Source organism: Scylla paramamosain, chromosome 9 (genome assembly GCF_035594125.1).
Source record: "Scylla paramamosain isolate STU-SP2022 chromosome 9, ASM3559412v1, whole genome shotgun sequence".
Taxonomy (NCBI): domain Eukaryota; kingdom Metazoa; phylum Arthropoda; class Malacostraca; order Decapoda; family Portunidae; genus Scylla; species Scylla paramamosain.
This window is the reverse complement of record NC_087159.1, coordinates 16,695,001-16,714,593: the sequence shown is the minus strand read 5'-3', so window position 1 is coordinate 16,714,593 and position 19,593 is coordinate 16,695,001. Positions and strand designations below refer to the sequence as shown.

General features: G+C 35.1%; 1 protein-coding gene across 7 annotated transcripts in view; it reads left to right on the top strand.

The window, feature by feature from the left end:
• Nucleotides 1–19,593, top strand: part of LOC135103692 (multidrug resistance-associated protein 1-like) — a 117,539-nt gene that overhangs the window by 49,554 nt on the left and 48,392 nt on the right. For all 7 annotated transcript variants that reach the window (XM_064010271.1, XM_064010272.1, XM_064010266.1 and 4 more), the window contains 2 exons: nucleotides 598–727; nucleotides 961–1,162. In XM_064010271.1, coding sequence (XP_063866341.1) covers nucleotides 598–727; nucleotides 961–1,162 — 332 coding nt within the window. The remainder of the gene's footprint in view (nucleotides 1–597; nucleotides 728–960; nucleotides 1,163–19,593) is intronic.

Here is a 19,593-nt window from a genome sequence, read left to right as displayed (position 1 = left end):
CCAGTTTTTCTCATTCCCACATGCTTACTCTGTACAGGGGCCTTATCTGTCCATGTATGGAGTATGCTTTATTATTAAAATAGAAAGAGTACAAAGAACAGTCACTAAGATGGTTCCAGAGTTGAGTAAGTCGACCTATGAAGAAAGATTAAGAATGTTGGAAATTCCTACTCTTGAAAATAGGAGAGAGAGAGGGGAATTTAATAAACATCTATAGAATGACAAATGGTATGGAAAATGTGGACAAAGAATGTTTTATAAATTTAGACACACAGAGTACATGGGGACACAGTAAGAAGTTGAAGAAAGTTAACTGTAGAAGACATCAAAAAGTATAGTTTTCTTCACAGAAATGTGAACAAATGGAATTAACTCATTGAAGACATTGTCAGTGCCGTAACTGTCCCATGCTTTTAAGACCAAACTGAATAGATTAAAGGGATGGGATACTATGAGATTACTCTCCCTCCTGTAAACCACAACTAGATAAATACAACTAAGTAAATACACACACACACACACACACACACACACACACACACACACACACCACATATTTCCCTGTAATTCATAAATGCACTAATATTTATATTATAGCAAACATGCTGTGCATCGCCAAAGTAGTCAAAGGATCAGTGAATCATCTGTTGGGAAGGAGCCACAGAGCCCACCATCAAAGAGGAAAGGGGAAAAACTCATTGAGGCAGAAAAAACTGAGACAGGCAGAGTAAGTAGGTTCATGAGTGCATCTTTGTATAAATGATTTCTCTAAATTTGAATAAGAAATTAAGAACCAACCTCATGTTGAAACTTATTATAATCACCACTGTTTCATATTTGGAATTTCATATTGGACTTTTATAATTTTCAACTGTATTTTGGTATAGTAAACAATGGAGAGAATTTATCTTCAGATTTCTTGAAGAATTAGTGGCAAACCACTTTCTTTTCTTTCATTAGGTTCAGACTGAAGTGTATAAGTACTACATAAAGTCCATTGGGATTCCGATACTTATATGGACCATGTGCTGCTTCGTAGTGGCACAGAGCTGCATTGTGGGCTCCAGTGTGTGGCTGTCTATTTGGTCTGAGGACACCAACATGGACAGCAGTACCACAGATATGTATCTTGGGGTATATGGTGCCCTGGGTATTGGCCAAGGTAAGCACGTGTTTTTCATTGTGTGAAGATGATACGGACAAAGCACACACACACACACACACACACACACACACACCACACACACACACACACACACACACACACACACACATTGGACAAATATAGATATGGAGACAACAAAATGAGCTTTGCCCAGATCTTGTATGTACAGTACATCTAGGTAAACACACACACACACACACACACACACACACACACACACACACACACACACACACACACACACACACACACTGTTCTTTAATGTACACATATGGACAAAAAAAATGTGATAGTCAAGCTGTTGACATATTTTTCTGCTATACTTTTTGTTCATAAATTTCTAAATTCTTTGTGATTAATGAAACTGACTGCAAATTTCAAAATATCTTGAAGGTTAACTTTACATATAACCTTGGTGTATTCGCATATCTTTCCTTTTTCTGTGTTCCTTTCTGTCTTTTGTTCTCTTTATTTATCTATTTATTAATTTGTTAATGATGTGTGATTATAAATATGCATCAAAGTGAGTTTAAACAATTCCCCCACTCTAACAGTCACTTATGTAACTGTTTCTTATTCCACATCATAGTGTGTTATATCCAAAAACAAGGTAGTGATTGGGTACCATAGCTGGGCATGATAACAAAAAAAATTGATCACAGTAACCATTAAATTGATAACAGTAACCCTTATTGGCAATAACTAATAATCGATAACTAGCAATAAATTTATTACCTGGTAACCAACAATCAGTAAATTGATAAGTCCAAAGTTCCAATAATAGTGATAATGATATTGATATTTTAAATAAAAGAATCAATAAATCCAAATCTTTATTTTTAATCTTTATCTTGGAAAACTTACAAAAAATTTGAAAAAAATATTCAAATATAATATTTATCTTGTCTTTAATGAAAAGTACTGTTTTAAGTAAAATAACTATATTTGATTTTGAAAGTAAAAACTTCAACATGCTCATATTCCAAAAACTAAAATTATCGATTATAGCTAGTTTGGAACCAAAAGTACCGGTGATGGAGATAACCCTAGAAAATAATTATCGGATGACCGATAACCTGATTATCATGAATTATCATAAATTATCTTGATAATTTATCGCAATAACCACGAGCTTATGTTGAGTACATTGTTACAGAGCGTACACATCAACTTTATTCACTCCCTTCTTTTCATTCTCTCTTCCCTTTACTCATTTATTCTCATTTCAAATTCAGCCGTGAACACCTTGAATTAAATAAGCTTCACTTGTTAATATGGTTTTCATTAAAAAAAAAAATCAGTACATTGAAACCTCAGTTACCAAATGCTTCCCTTTTTCAAACAAATTGTTTTTAATAAAATTTTGAACTTATAATTGCTTCAGTTGCCATACCAAAATTTGGTTCTTGAACTAAGTTACTTAAGTTTACTTGATTTCAAATATTAAAAGAAAGCAAGAGATGCTGTTTATTACTAACTTATAGTTTTTATGAATATTTCCTCTGTTTTTATATATTTGGAGGAGAGACACAATGTATAAGACAGTAATTTAATCTTTGAAATAAGGGAAATGTGATGCCATTAAAGAGCCTTGGCATAAACAAATAGTGGCCCAATTTTTTAAACATTGTTGTTAGTAAATCCCAACATCATGTCCCACATTGTATTTCCTTCTACTAACTTTGCAAATGTGTTTTTAAACTTGGGGAAGGAGACACGACTTGGTGTTAGGAGAACCCATCACCAACAGCTCTCTTCACATAGGTTGGCAGCTCTGAAGTGTCTCATGCCTGCCAAAGCGATCAGTTGATCAATGCTTTACAGTTTTCCAGTCTAAAACAAGTCTACATTGAATATTGCATTTGCATATATATATATATATATATATATATATATATATATATATATATATTATATATATATATATATATATATATTATATATATATATATATAGTGGAACCCACAGTTTTCAAACTTAATTCATTCCTGAATGTCATTCAAAATTGAAAGTGTTCGAAAACCGAAACAATTTTCCCCATAGGAATAAATTTAAAATTGATTAATACAATCTCAGACACACGTCCACCATTTCTTGTCAGGTAATGGCCAACACTCCCACTGCTAAGATGGCCGCTTCTCATCTCCAGCTTAGATTTTTTTTTTTTTTTCTTTTTTTTTTTTCTTTTTTTTTCAGAAAGGATGTACTGAATGAACTTAGTAATACAGAACTCATCAAAATGTATTCTTTAGACCATGCAGATCTTTGTCACCCATATAGTGAATGAAGCCTTACAGAGTGAGACAGAGAGGAGCATCCCACTTACCACCAAAATTAAGGTGATCATAACACTTAGATATCTTGCTGCTGGAAAAAGCTATTGGAAAAATGCAGTTGTGCAGTACTCATGGCATTGTGGGTCATAGAGAGGGCCACAGGAGGCTCAGGATAACTCCTGAGCACTGAATCCTGTTTGTTTACATGAAGGTTCTTCAATGGAATCACATTTAACTTATTTCAAAGATTGAATTAATGTCTTACCTTCTGTGTCTCTCCTTCAAATATACAACAATGAAGGAAATTTCTATAGAAACTATGAATTAGTAATAAATGGGTGCTTTTTCTACATCTTGCAGTATTTGAAATCAAGTAACTTTGCTTGAAACCAAATTATGGTATGGCAACCAAAGCAATTATGAGTTAAAATTTTTGTTTGAAAACTGAGTTATTTGAAAAGGGAGACATTTGGTAACTGAGGTTCCACTGTGTGTATATATATATATATATATATATATATATATATATATATATATATATATATATATATATATATATATATATATATATATATATATATATATATATATATATATATATATATATATATACATACATACAGTAAAATCCCTCTCATCCGGCATTCGAGTATCCGGCAGCTTCAAGTATCCGGCACATTTTTCCCCGAGCCTTAAAATCAATAAAAAATCAATGTGTACTCATAAAATCGATTAAAATTCCTGCGTAAGGTATACTTTGTCCCCTCGCCACCAGAGCGCACTGCTTCGCGCCACCCATGGCCCACTGCACTGTGTTTACTCAGTGACTCAGTCCCAACTCAGTGACTCACTGTTTTATCGCCTGACGCCTTCATCATGCCTAAAGTTGTAGAAAAGAGGAAGCATGTTGTGCTTACACTTAAGCAGCTGATCAGATCAGCTGCTGATTAAGATCAGCTGATCTTTGTTATGGTAAGATGCGTGAGTGTAGGGCGGTGATTGTGGACATAATTTCACTTCTATTCAAGTATCCAGCAATATTCAAGTATCCGGCATGCCGGCGGTCCCGTTGATGCTGGATAAGAGGGAATTTACTGTATATATATATATATATATATATATATATATATATATATATATATATATATATATATATATATATATATATATATATATATATATATATATATATATATATATATATATATATATATATATATATATATATATATATATATATATATATATATATATATATATATATATATATATATATATATATATATATATATATATATATATATATATATATATATTCATTCATCTCTTTATCTATTTATAATTTTTCTATTTGTAGTTGGGGTTGTACATATGTTCTCTAATATCTAGTAGTTGGAGTGTACAGGTGGGTGAGAGCCTCTCCACAGAGAGGCATGTGAACAGATTTTACCAATCTCTAGGAACAACTCTGAAAAGTCTCACTCTCTCAACTTGATGCACAAAATCAAGGAGTTATAGATATCCTTCAAATATATGCAATAAAATAATTGCTTTCAAGAGTTTCCAAAACTATACTAGAAATGTTTCTTTATTTGCTGACTACTATGATTAGTTTGGAACCAGGTTATAGAGTCTTGTGCTTGTGATTATGAGATTAATTGACGAGAGTATCAAAATCAATCTGGTGGTAATATTCTAGAGTTCCATTCTTTTGCAGACACATTTGAATAGATATAAAACATAACAGAGTTTGGGTAAATGCAGCCTCCCCTGTATCCCCCAAACACTGTTCAAATGTATCTGCAAAAGAATGAAACTAAAACACTCAGTAATAACAGAGGTAAAGGTCTCTAGAATATTACCATAGTGGCTTCATATTGAAACTGGTGAGATGTACGTACGCACCACCTAATAATAACCAACTTGCCAGCCACCACGTAGCGTACAATCTCATATGCCTGCAACACATATAGTCTATCTTGTTTTTATTTGCCAATCCAGTTCAAAATTTCACATTCTTAATATGATGTTCTATATACAGTTAGATAAATAAATATGTTTTTTTCCAGCTACTAGGTAATGCTGTTTGCTAGCCCAAGCTTGATAAAGCCCAGTTAGAGCATATAACATGTTTCTGATCAATAATAACAAAAGTTTAATGCTTTATGCATTAAAAGATACTTCATTGTTGCAATTACCATGTGAAGATGCTGTAAACCTTGGAGAGGTGATAGACAGCTCTTTCAATCTGGTGGGTGATCTACACAAAGTAAACAAATCATAACTCACATGGGTAAAGGCACCCAAACGTGCACAATTATAAGCACCTTAATCTCTTCCTTACAATGATGGATACTATTTTCCTTTAGCACAGAATTATATTGATATGTTATCACATTTTTAACATATATATATATATATATATATATATATATATATATATATATATATATATATATATATATATATATATATATACTTTTTTTTCTTTTTATATATATATATATATATATATATATATATATATATATATATATATATATATATATATATATATATATATATATATATATATATATATATATATATATAATATATATATATATTTAGGAGGGACACCAGCCAAGGGAAACAAAAATCTAATAAAAGAAAAGCCCACTGAGATGCCAGTCCCCAAATTGGGTCCGAAGCGGTGATCAAAAACTGAAGGACAAGTGTCTTGAAACCTCCCTCGAAGGAGTTCAAGTCATAAGGTGAAAATACAGGAGCTGGCAGGGGGTTCTGGAGTTTACCAGAAAAAGGGATGAATGATTGTAAATACTGGTTAACTCTTGCATTAGAATCTTGAATATCGTAATATCAACAATTATTTAAGCAATCTTTGGTGTCTCCAACGAGTTGAGACTAACACTACAGTTTGAAAAATAAGGCATACTAATAATCAGCTACATTAGTAATAGTAACTACTAAGACCACATTTAAAAAATTGGGCCAATGTCTTGACAATTCAAGAGTAATCCTGTCTCCCAAGCCATCTGTGGCTCTCTTGATGACCCCACTACTGCACAACTGCATTTTCTCAGTACCTTTTCCAAGCAGCAAGATGTTTTAGTGTTATGATCACCTTCATTTTGGTGATAAGTCGGTTGCTCCTCTCTGTGTCACTCTGTAAGGTTTCCCTCACTAGATAGCTTTTAATTACTGCTTGCACAGCCAACCAACCAGCATCAGCTGGTACCTACTCTGCCTACCAACAGCTGACTGTCGACAGTGACGGGCTGGTGTGAACCGTGTCATTGCCTCCGCCTGGCTGCCACTTTATCAGCACGCAGTGTTGCTAAATATACAAGTGCACCTAAATCCTCGTCTGGGCATTTCCTCAACCCACACCATGATTTATTGTGTATTTTATCAGATATAATAGCCAATTTTTCTGTGATAAAGTGGGATTTCCTGTATTGTAAGAGTAATTAAGTTCCAATGAAAAACTGCGAAAAAGTGAACCAGTGATAACTGAACTGCAATAAACTGGAGGTTCACTGTACATACAGTAAACCCTCATAAGTCGTAGCCATCTCTCTCTCTCTCTCTCTCTCTCTCTCTCTCTCTCTCTCTCTCTCTCTCTCTCTCTCTCTCTCTCTCTCTCTCTCTCTCTCTCTCTCTCTCTCTCTCTCTCTCTCTCTCTCTCTCTCTCTCTCTCTCTCAAAGTAACAACAATCCTAAATAGAAGGAGACTGATTGGGAATGAAAATGGAATTATGCATATGAGAGTGGAAAAGAGTGAGAAACAATGAAGTGAAAATTACATAAAAATGAATGAGACACATGCACATAGAGAGAGAGAGAGAGAGAGAGAGAGAGAGAGAGAGAGAGAGAGAGAGAGAGAGAGGTTTCATTCCTGTGATGTGTATGGTGGTATTTGGAGTCAAGGTCAGAAACCTACCTATGAAAATAGCTACAGAGAAAGAAGAAGTGAAAAGAGCTAAGGAAATTATAACAGAAGTGGTGGAGTAAGGAAAGTTAGTTGAAAAATTCAAGAGGTTTATAGGATTGGAAAGTACAATGAAAATGGAACAAGACCAATGAAAATAAGATTCATGTCACAAACAGCAGTGGAACATGTGATACAAAGAACAGGAAAATTGGCAAAAGTAGAAGGAATGAGGGGAATATGGATAAAAAGAGACATGAACAAAGAAGAGAGAAGTAAACTGAAAGAGTTGAGAGTAGAGGCCCAGTCAAAAAATGAGTAGAGGGCACAGGAAGAAGCAAGGAGATCCATTTGGAAAGTTCTGACATGCAAGTGAGGAAATGGTGGCACAAAGATTCCACAGATCACAAAGCAGAAGCTTAAAAATTGTGTATACAAATATAGATGGTTTGGTGTCAAGCCTATTAGAACTTAAAGACTACCAAAGAACGATAAACCAGACTTGGTATGTTAAACGGGAACGAAACTAAAGAGGAAATAAAGTTGAGATTTGCAAAGGAAGGTTATAGCACATGGAGGAGAGACAGGAAAGGATAGGGAGGAGGAAAGATGATGTTGGTAAAAGAGAATATTGTTGTTGAGGAAGTGGAATATGATGATGGGATGGCAGAAACTTTGAGTGTTATAATTAAGATCAAAGGAAATGAGATTGCGGAAACTTTGAGTGTTATGATTAAGATCAAAGGAAGTGAAAAAAGGAAAGTTATTGTGATGTACATACCACCAAAAACTAATGCATGGGAGACCAATAGGAATAAAACTATGCAATTAGAAACAAGAAATAGCATAAAAGAAATGATAGGGAGAAGTAACAAAGTGCTCTTAGTGGGTAACTTCAATCCTAAAGGAATTAACTGGGAGGAGATGGAAGTGAAAGAAAATGTTGTGTCATTGAGCAAAGAACTTATGCATGCCATGATGGTGAATACAATGAGACAATGGGTGAACAAGCCTGCAAGATGCAGAGGAGAAGAAGAACCATCACAGTTGGACTTAATGTTTACAAAAACCCCAGAAAGTAGACCATTGTCTGAGTCCACTGGGAAGAAGTGATCATGTGACAATAGAAATAGTACTACAGGAGGAAACAGTGTTACACAGGAATGAACAGTTTAGAAATGGGAGACAGAACTACGCTAAGGCAAACTTTAAGGTTCAGTAAATTATATGGAAAAACTAAATGGAAAGAGCTATTTGAAGGTAAATTAGTACAAGAAAAACATGAGATATTTTTGAGCAAGTATAGAGAGGGGGTGCAACAATATGTACCAAGTTATAAAATGAAAATTAGGAAACATGAATGGTATAATGCCAGGTTTGTAGAAGCAAAAAAGGAAAAGGATAGGGCATGGAGGAAACTGGTGAGAAAACTGAACACAAATACTAGGGAAAAATACAGAAAAGCAAGGAATGAATATGGTATAATAAGAAGAGAAGAAGAAAGAAATTTTGAAAGTGACAGTAAGAAAATGCAAGAAAGAGTCCAAACTCTTCTACAGATACATAAATGAAAAAAGAAACATAGGGATGACAAACAAGTCAAAAAGATGGAAGAATTTATGGAACTACTAAGGAGATGAGTAAACTAAACTGTGTTTACAAGGGAAACTGATTTTCTGGCACTGGAAGTGGTATCACAGAGTGAGGGAATGCAAGAGATACCAGTAAAGAGACAAGAAATCAAGAAATTGCTGGAAGGGCTGGATGTTAGAAAAGCTATGTGACCAGGTCAAGCAAATGAATGGATATTAAAAGAATGCAGAGAACGAATGGAGGAGCCCGTATGGGATGTAATTAACAGCTCATTGAAAGAAGGAAAAGTACCAAGGGAATGGAAAAGAGCCTACATAATCTCATATATATATATATATACAAAGGGCAAAATAAAATGGAATAATTAAATTGCAGACAAGTCTCAGTAACAAGTATTGTCAGCAAGCTTTGTGAAATAGTAATTAAAGACAGATGGGTGCAATATTTAGAAGATCAAAAGATAATTACAGAAAAACAATTCAGGTTCAGGAAAGGGAGATCCTGTGTCACAAATCTACTGAGCTTCTATACAAGAGTAATAGATGGAGTGCAAGAGAGGTATGGATGGGTTGATGCAGTATACCTGGATCTCAAAAAAAAGCATTTGATAAAGTTCCCCACAAAAGTCTTGTTTGGAAGTTAGAGAATGAAGGAGGACTAAAGGGAGCAACATTGAGATGAATGGAAGATTATTTACAAGGGAGGAAAATGAGAACAGTAATCAGAGACACTAATTCAAGTTGGCACGAAGTGACAAGTGGGGTACCACAAGGATCTGTATTGGCACTTATTATGTTTCAGATATATGTAAATGATATGACAGAGGATCTGAATAGTTATATAAACCTTTTTGCTGATGATGCAAAAATAATGAAAATAATAAAGGATGAAAATAACTGCAGTGAGTTACAAAATGACATTGACAAGATATATACATGGAGCCAAAGATAGAAATTAGAATTTAATGCCAGAAAATGCCACATGTCGGAAATAGGAAAAAGTAAAAAGAGACCTTCATGGAATTACAAAATGGGAGGAGAAATAATAATGAAAAGTTATGAAGAAAAAGATTTCGGAGTAATGATCCAGGACATACTGTCACCTGAGAGGCACATAAACGGAATATTCAGCTCTACATACAGCTTTTTAACAAATATTAGGGTGGCGTTTAACTTTTTAAATAAAGAAATGAAGAAAATTATAACAAGCATGATACAACCTAAATTGAAATATGTAACATTAGTTTGGGGTCCATATAGCAAAAAAAGACATAAAGAAACTGGAAAGAATACAGCATAGCAATGAAGATGGTACTGGAACTGAAAGACTTAGCTATGAAGAAAGATGGGATTACCAGCGCTACAAGAAAGAAGAGAGAGAGGACACCTGATAACAGCGTGTGTGTATATACATATATACATATATATATATATATATATATATATATATATATATATATATATATATATATATATATATATATATATATATATATATATATATATATATATATATATATATATATTAGTAAATAATATAGAAAGAAAAGACAGAAATGACTTGGTACCAAAGGTGAAGGAGGAAGAGAGATGAACAAGGGACCGTGGGAAGAAAACAAAGAAAAAGTGGATATTCGAGTGACATCAAGAAATACAGGTTCCCTTATTGAACTATTGAAATCTGGAATGATTTCAAAGAAGTGGTGGTTATGGCAAACAGTGTACACGTGTTAAAAGAGAAAGTGGATAAATATGTTTATGGAGACAAGGCAAAATGAGCTTTGGTTCATGCCCTGTACAATATAAATAGGTAAACTAGGTAAATACACACACAAATAACAAAATAAATAATAAATTAATTCAGGCATTCAGGGTCAAATTAAGTTAAAAAATCAATATTCCACTGTGTATGTGTGTTTGTGTGTGTGTGTGTGTGTGTGTGTGTGTCTGTGTGTGTGTGTGTGTGTGTGTGTGTGTGTGTGTGTGTGTGTATATATATATATATATATATATATATATATATATATATATATATATATATATATATATATATATATATATATATATATATATAGTGGAACCTCAGTTTTCAAACAAATTTTTGAATTTGTTATTTCTTCAGTTGCTGTGCCATAATTTGGTTCTTGAACAAAGTTACTTGATTTTGAATATTAAAAGACATAGCAAAAGCCGCCATTTATTACTAATTTATAGCTTCTATAAATATTTACTTCGTTTTTATGTATTTGGAGGACAGACACAGAGTATAAGACAGTAATTCAGTCTTTGAGGTATGGAAAATGTGATCCCGTTGAAAAACTTCAATGTAAACAAACAATTTTCGGCACTCAGGAGTTATCCCAAACCACCCCCAACACCATGCTTTGGGTCCATCTTGGCCCATTGCCATCTCGGCCCATCGCCATCTCAGCCCATTACCAACTCGACCCATAACCAACTCGGTCCACTGCATACCAACTCAGTGCATTGTTAACAAAAAAGTAGCTTGGACAGAGAAACAACATAAGTTATTAAAATACTTTTATTCATGGCATATATAAAAACAAATTATGTAAATAAAAATGCAAGTTAATGTAGATTTAAAAAAAAAAATCAAAGTATAAAAGTAAAAAAGAATGGTAAAAATTTTTAAAACAGTGGTTAAAGAAAACAAACTATCTAGTGTACACTGTGATGTGGTAAGATACGGCTCTAAGGAGATTTTTTGCCAACCTCTCAGCAGCGTTGTATTCTTTACAGAGTTTCACAAGTTTTCCATGTTGTTTTTTGTATTTTGTACTTTGTTTACGTAAAACTTTTCCATCAGACAGGAGACGCACTTGTAGTGTAACCAGTCTTACTTCCTTGTGTAATAGGTTAATAAGAAAGTAAAAACTAAGCTCTCCTTTTCTTGCTTTCACATTTAACCGGTGGTGCCATTCTTCCACATCGTTATTTGTGCTTATGCTTCGTCCAAAAGCACACCATGTAAAAGGAGGCCAAATAGTCGAGTTGATCCACATATTCCTTTTATAGTTCAAAAGATCAACAAGTGCTTGACATCCATTTGTTTTTCTGTAAAATCTTACGAATAGTTCTTCAATATGCTCAGCTGGTACGTAGGGTAATGACAGAACTTTTCTGAGGTATTTGTGCATACCGGTGTCATTTGTGTATGGCACTTGTAAGCCAAATTCTTGTATCTTTCTCTACACCACCTGGCCCCAATGAAAGCTGCAACCATTCATAGGTACATGAGGCATGATTTCTTCAGCTGCACGCCAGACACTTTGTTCAAAATCGATGGTTAGAGCTTCAACTTTTAGTTTACCCAGAAGGTCTTTAATCTTGCCAAACACTTTCTTGTAATCCTTGCACCTCTTTCCTGACATCATTACAAACAACAGCGGCACTTGTTTAAGGTTGTTATCACAATGTACAGATGTATGAATGCTGAATAATTGTGTGAATGGGCGTCGTACAACTTTAAAAGTAGTATCGGCATACCAATGCTTTGCCCTCCTGAGCAGGGACAGTTGCTCCTGTGTGGAAAACATCAAATGTCATCTATCACCAACAGTAATATCGTATTGCAGGAAGTTTTCAGGAATGTGTGTTTCACTTAACTCAAAACTCAAATCTAATGGTTCTGCAGGACGTTCAGCCCTCCGCTTATGATTTCCTTCCCTGGCAAGGTTTTGTGGTGCAGGTAACAAGAGTAGAGGCTTATTGGGGTCTACTTCATCACGCAAGACCTCATCAACGATGTCTGCAGCAGACCGAAACACGTCTTCCATGGCCTTTTTCTTGATCGTAGACGAAATTTTGCTTGCAATTAACAGGCAGGCCTCTGGAGGATGACAATGTTGATTGGTACCTCTTTCATATATGCCATCCATTTCTTTTATTTTAGCCTCATGTTATTCTTTTATTCCTCACAACACATCTCCAGTGAACTGCAACACTTGCTTTTCGTTTTATTGTATATGAATAGCCCAAACTCTCAATTAACTTGTCACTTCCTCTTTGAAATGACTGTAACACTTTCTCATAAGTAATTTCGTCCTCGAGAACCGTATGTATATCTGTGGGTAAGGGATCTTCTACATAAATAGCACCCGTTTCACATTCATTTTCAGTGTCCATGCGTACATCAGTTACATTTTCTATTTACATAACACATTCCACGGGAGCAGCTTCATTTTCAGCATCCATGTTATGTATGCTCATGTCAGTCGCATTTTCTATAGGCATTGCACATCCCACAGGACTACCAACAGTTTCATTTTCATTCTACTTGCATTGGTTACACACCCAATCTATGTCTCGTCTTAATTTTACAGCTTTCTGGTACTCTATCCTTGTTATTCCACTGCCACATGTCCTGTGCTGCCAGCACTGACATCCTTCACATAGTAGTGCTTCCTATTGGAATTTAAACATTTGCTTTAGTTTGCCCATGAAATTTAAAAGTTTCTCTCTATCTTCCAATAACAGGTGTATTATGTATTATTTATTCATTAAAACATTATTTAACAAACCAAGTAAAAAAAGTCTGTACCTGTAAAGGACACACTATTTGCCGACACACCAAACACTGATCAAATCGCAGCCCTGCTGGATGAGCCATTACCCATAGAGGAAGTAACTTGTGACTAGTATGTTGTACTGTGATAAACTGTCACCTATTTTTAATACTTTCCTTGAAGTAGGCTTACATTGAGAGTTGAACAATCAAAATTTGGTTCATGAACTTGTTTTGAGATACTCAAGTTTAAAGTAAATGAAACAGAACAGTACATTGTGAGACCGAAAAAACTTGTGATTAGTATGTTGTACTGTGATAAACTGTCGCCTGTTTATATTTTCCTTGAAGTAAGCTTACATTGAGAGTCCTTGCTACCCACATACACCCACTTCTGGAGTTTGGATCTCCTGTCTGGAATACTGATTATGCCACTGACCTAAAGCTGCTAGAATCAGTACAATGACAGTGGACAAAGAGGATTCAAGGTCTCAAGAATGTCATATGCTCAACATATGGACTTATTTTCAGTGAAGGGGAAAACTGTTATGGGCTGATCTTATTAAGTGATGAAAGATTTTTTCACAATCTCTTCCTAATTCCTCCTATTGATTTATTTACTTTGGCTCCTACTCGTACTATTGGCACGAGAGAACATCGTTATAAAATCATTGTTTGTTACAGTCGTTGTGATGCCAGGCATAAATTCTTTTCAGCCAGAGTGGTAAAAGTCTGGAACTCACTTCCCATCAATGTGGTAGAAGATTCTTTTGATAGTTTTAAGAAGGGATTGATTAACTTCTTGGTTGACTGCCTGTTTGATTTCTGCTGCTAATCTGCCTGATATACCCTTGACATTTGTTCTGGGCTTATAGCACTCTTTCCAGTCCTTTTTTATTGCTACACATTCCTTGGTGATTCCCTGTAGGGCTAGCATGCTAGTTGTGCTGGGATATCCTCTTGGGAGCCCAACCAGGTAAGACCAAGGATAGTCAGCGTAGAAGCAAGAGACACAGTGAGTGTCATCGAAGAAGAGGAGATTGATATCTGGAAGTTGATAAATGGATGAATTGAGTGAGGCACTGAACATTACTAAGCTTGTTCTACCCCATGCATGAGCTGTTTACTTCCTGAAGGACTGGATGTCTACAAAAGATGCAGAAAAGTGCAGGGCAGTATAATGATTGTAGGAATGGATAGGTCAAGAAGTTTGTTTTAGAAGATCATTGATGAATAGTAGGAAGAGAGTAGGTGACAGGACAGAACCCTGAGAAACACCACTTAACATTAATAGACTTTGGAGAACAGTGACTGTCTATCACAATAGCAATAGAATGGTCAGAGAGGAAACTTCAGATGAAGTTATAGAGAGAAAGATAGAATCTGTAGGAGGGTAGTTTGGAAATCAAAGCTTTGTGCCAGACTCTATCAAAAGCTTTTGATATGTCTAAAGCAACAATGAAAATTTCACCACAAATCCCTAAAAGAGTGTGTGTTTTGTTCTCACATCTGGTATGATGCAGCACTGTTGCTGTACAATATCATCACATCTAGAGCCATGTGTGTGTGTGTGTGTGTGTGTGTGTGTGTGTGTGTGTGTGTGTGTGTGTGTGTGTGTGTGTGTGTGTGTGTGTGTGTGCTCTCTCTCTCTCTCTCTCTCTCTCTCTCTCTCTCTCTCTCTCTCTCTCTCTCTCTCTCTCTCTCTCTCTCTCTCTCTCTCTCTCTCTCTCTCTCTCTCTCTCTCTCTCTCTCTCTCTCTCTCTCTCTCTCTCTCTCTCTCTCTGTGTGTGTGTGTGTGTGTGTGTGTGTGTGTGTGTATTTACCTAGTTGTGTTTTACAGGAAAAGAGCTATGCTCATGCTGTCCTGTCTCCATATCTGTAAGCATCCAGCTTAACTTTAAATTTATGGATATTTGTTGCTTGTACCACTGCTTCATCTAAGTTGTTCCATATTTCTATGCTTCTATTTGGGAAACCATATTTCTTGACATCTCTTCTACTTGCTGTTTTCTTCAGTTTCACTCCTTGTGCTCTTGTATCTCTTGAGTCCCACACAAACAAGTCTTCTTTGTCAACTTTATCCTTACCCTTTAAAGCTCTGTATATAGCAATCAGGTCTCCTCTTTCTCTTCTCTCTTGTAATGATGGAAGCTTCAGTCTCCTTAATCTTTCTTCATAGGTTAAATCTCTCAAACTTGATACCAATTTGGTTGTAGCTCTTTGGATCCTTTCTATTTTCCTTATTTCCTTTTTATTATGGGGTGACCAAGCAATTGTGGCATATTCCAGTTTTGGTCAAATCACATATTCCATCAACTTTTTCATCATCTCTTCATCCATGTAAGCAAATGCCCCTTTCATCTTTCTTAGTAACTCATAGGTTTCCCCAACTATTTTTTTTACATGTTTTTCTGGTGATAAATTATCACTGATTGTAATTCCCAAGTCTTTTTCTTCTTTGGTTTTCTTAATTTCCACTTCTCCCATGGTGTAGGAATTTGTCAATCTTCTTTTGCTTTTTCCTAATTCTATCACCTTGCATTTCTTTGTATTGAATTCCATTTCCCATTTCTTACTCCATTTATATATCTTATTTAGATCTTTCTGTAATATTTCACAATCCATATTGTTTTCCTCTCTTTTCAGTAATTTTGCATTGTCTGCAAACAGACTTATATAACTGTCAACCTCATCCACCATATCGTTAACATACACCAGAAACATTATGGGGGCTAAGATTGTCCCCTGTGGTACTCCACTTGTAACTCTACACCATTCTGATTTTCCTCCCTTTATTACTGTTCTCATTTCTCTATCCCTCAAGAAGTCTGTAATCCAATTCAGTGTGTTTCCTTGCAAACCCCCTATATTTTTTATTTTCCATAGCACTCTCTGGTGTGGTACCTTACCAAATGTTTTTTTTAGGTCTAAATAAACACAATCTGCCCAACCCTCTCTCTCTCTTGAATTATATCAATTGCTCTACTATAAAAGCTCACTAAATTCATGACACAAGATCTTCCACTTCTAAAACCAAATTGTCTGTCAGTCAATGTATGTGTTTCTTCTAAATATTCCATCCATCTGTTTTTAACTATTCTTTCTGCTATTTTTGCCACCACACTTGTTAGGGACATTGGTCTGTAATTCAGTGGATCTTCTTTATTACCTCCTTTAAAAATGGGCACAATATTGGCTCTTTTCCAGTCTAGAGGGATTTTTCCTTCTTTAAAAGAACATGCTATGGTACTGTGTATACCTTCTGCCAGATGTTCACTACATTCTTTAAGTATCCATTTGGACACTCCATCTGGTCCTTGAGCCTTACTTACATCCAAATCTTTCATAATCTTCTTAGTTTCACTTATGTCCACCTGTATCTCTCTCATCACATTGTCTCTGTGCCATGCTCTTTCTCCTTCAAATTTGCTTTCTTTGGTAAATACTGACTGGAAGCACTTGTTCATTAATTCCGCTTGTAACCATGTATCTTCATATGTAATGTCATCTTTCATTAATTTATCTATTGTTTGCCTGTTTTCATCTTCCCATTCACATATCTGAAGAATAACTTCGGCTCATCTTTGCATTTGTTAACTATATCTTTCTCATAATTCCTCTTTTCATCTCTCAGGATTCTGACATATTCGTTTCTTGCCTTCTTGAATTCTTCCCATTTCTCACTTCCTTTTTTTCTCCATCTATTCCATACTGCTTCTTTTTCATTTCTTGCTGTTATACATCTCGTATTAAACCAGTCCTTTTTCCTTTTCACTTCCTTTGTTTTGATCTTTGGTACATATCTACTGACCCCTTCATTATAAATTTCCATGAATATGTCTCACTTTTCCTGCATACTGCTTGCCATGAACAGTTGCTTCCACTTAGCCTCTGCAAAATATTCCCTCAACCTGATAAAATCTGCTTTCCTGTAATTATATCTCCCATTCTTGTAAATTTCATTCCTGTTTTCTATTGGACCACTGCCTATACTGAATTCAATTAACAGATGGTCACTTTTAACTAGTGGACACTGATAATTTATTCCTTCAATAATGTCCATTTCCTTTGTAAACAACAAGTCTAGCCTTGATGCCTCTTCATTACCCCCAAATCTTGTATTTTCTCCAATCCATTGGGTCATAGTATTTGTCATTATTAAATTTAGAAGCATAAATTGCCATGACTTCTCCTCCGTCCGTGGTCCACTCTTCCCAGTATACCTCGTTGCAATTAAAGTCACCCATAAGTGTTAAATTATTACTCTCCATCAGTATTCTCTCCAAGCTAGTATCTCTTAACAATAATTTATAATCCTCTTGTGTCCATACATTCATCTTTGGGGCTACATAAGCCACTGCAAAATCTCTTCTTCCTTCTTTCATTTTTGTTTGAATTCTAATTACTTCCACCATGCCTTTTCCTATTTCAACCTCTTTCAGTGTTATACTCTTCTTTGTAAGTAACATGACTACTTCCCCTTTCTTATTATTTTTATGTTTTATCCACACATTGTAATTACCATTACCAATTCTTATATTTTCTGTTGTCTCATTTAGTTTAACTTCAGTAATACCCATGATGTTGGGCTGCTTTATCTTACTATAATTATTCAATTCTCTCAATGTTGGTATTAAACCATTTATATTTGTATATGCCATTGTCCACTTTTTAGTTTTCCATACATTATTTACATTTTCTATTCTTTTTTTTGTCAGATACCACTTCCTGAGCCTCTCATCTTTTACCTTCCAATAGAACTTTTTTCTCTTCCTCTGTTCTGTTCTCATTTTTTGCCTTTGCTTCTTTTATTAGATAGGTTACCTTGAGTCTCTCCTCCTCATTCATGTCCCTCTTTATCCAAACTTTCCTGTATTGCTCTGTCTGTGTGTGTGTGTGTGTGTGTGTGTGAGAGAGAGAGAGAGAGAGAGAGAGAGAGAGAGAGAGAGAGAGAGAGAGAGAGAGAGAGAGAGAGAGAATAATCCTGAGGAATGCTAAAATAGATTGACTGAGAATTAAAATGGATGGAAGGAGCATAATTGCTAAGGAAATGGATGGAGGAAAAATGAAAAGGAGTAGGGGACAGAAAAAGAGAATAATTATTTCTCAGTACTCTCTCTCTCTCTCTCTCTCTCTCTCTCTCTCTCTCTCTCTCTCTCTCTCTCTCTCTCTCTCTCTCTCTCTCTCTCTCTCTCTCTCTCTCTCTCTCTCTCTCTCTCTCTAATTCTTCATTCACTTCTCACCCTTGCTGCATATGTTTATTCTTTCTACTTTTCCTTGTCCTCTCATCATCGTCATCTTTCATCCTTCCTCCACTTCCTTATCCCGTGTACTCTCCTTAACTGGTTATGTCCCTTCCGCCTATTTTTCCTTTACTCTTCCTTCCTCTTTTGTCTTGTCTCAAACCTCCCTCCCTGTCACCTCCCCTCCCCCTTATTTGTCAGGGACAAGGGACAAAAGAGAGGAAGGGGGGAGGGATCGAAAGGGAAAGGAGAGGGAGGGAAGGGAAGGGGAAAGGAGGAGGAGGGAAGGGAAGGGGAGAGAGAGAGAGAGAGAGAGAGAGAGAGAGAGAGAGAGAGAGAGAGAGAGAGAAATTTTGTAAGTAGTAATATTGTTAGTAACAATATTTTGTGTTTAGTGTACTATTGCTTCAACTCCACACCTATAGGCCTAGGCTAAATGGGTCTAGGCATCTGTACTACAGCCACATTATGGTTATTATTATTATTATTATTATTATTATTATTATTATTATTATTATTATTATTATTATTATTATTATTATTATTATTATTTATTTATTTATTTTTTTTTTTTTTTTTATTCTTTTTTTTTTTTTTTTTTTAGTGTGTGTCTAATGCGCCATCAAATACAGGATATAGCATCCACTCATAAGGCATTCTTGGCAGTTTTTGTATTGTTGTCCTCATCCATATCTATAGGGCCTGGTCAGTAGTAGATTAGATGCAGACTGTAACCTATACTAGAGAAACATACACTTCCATGATATGCATCAAGACTTGTCACCTGTGCAATGAAAGTAGATAATGAAAATACACAATAAAAGAATACAAATAATGCCAGAAAAAAATGTAAAAAATAAG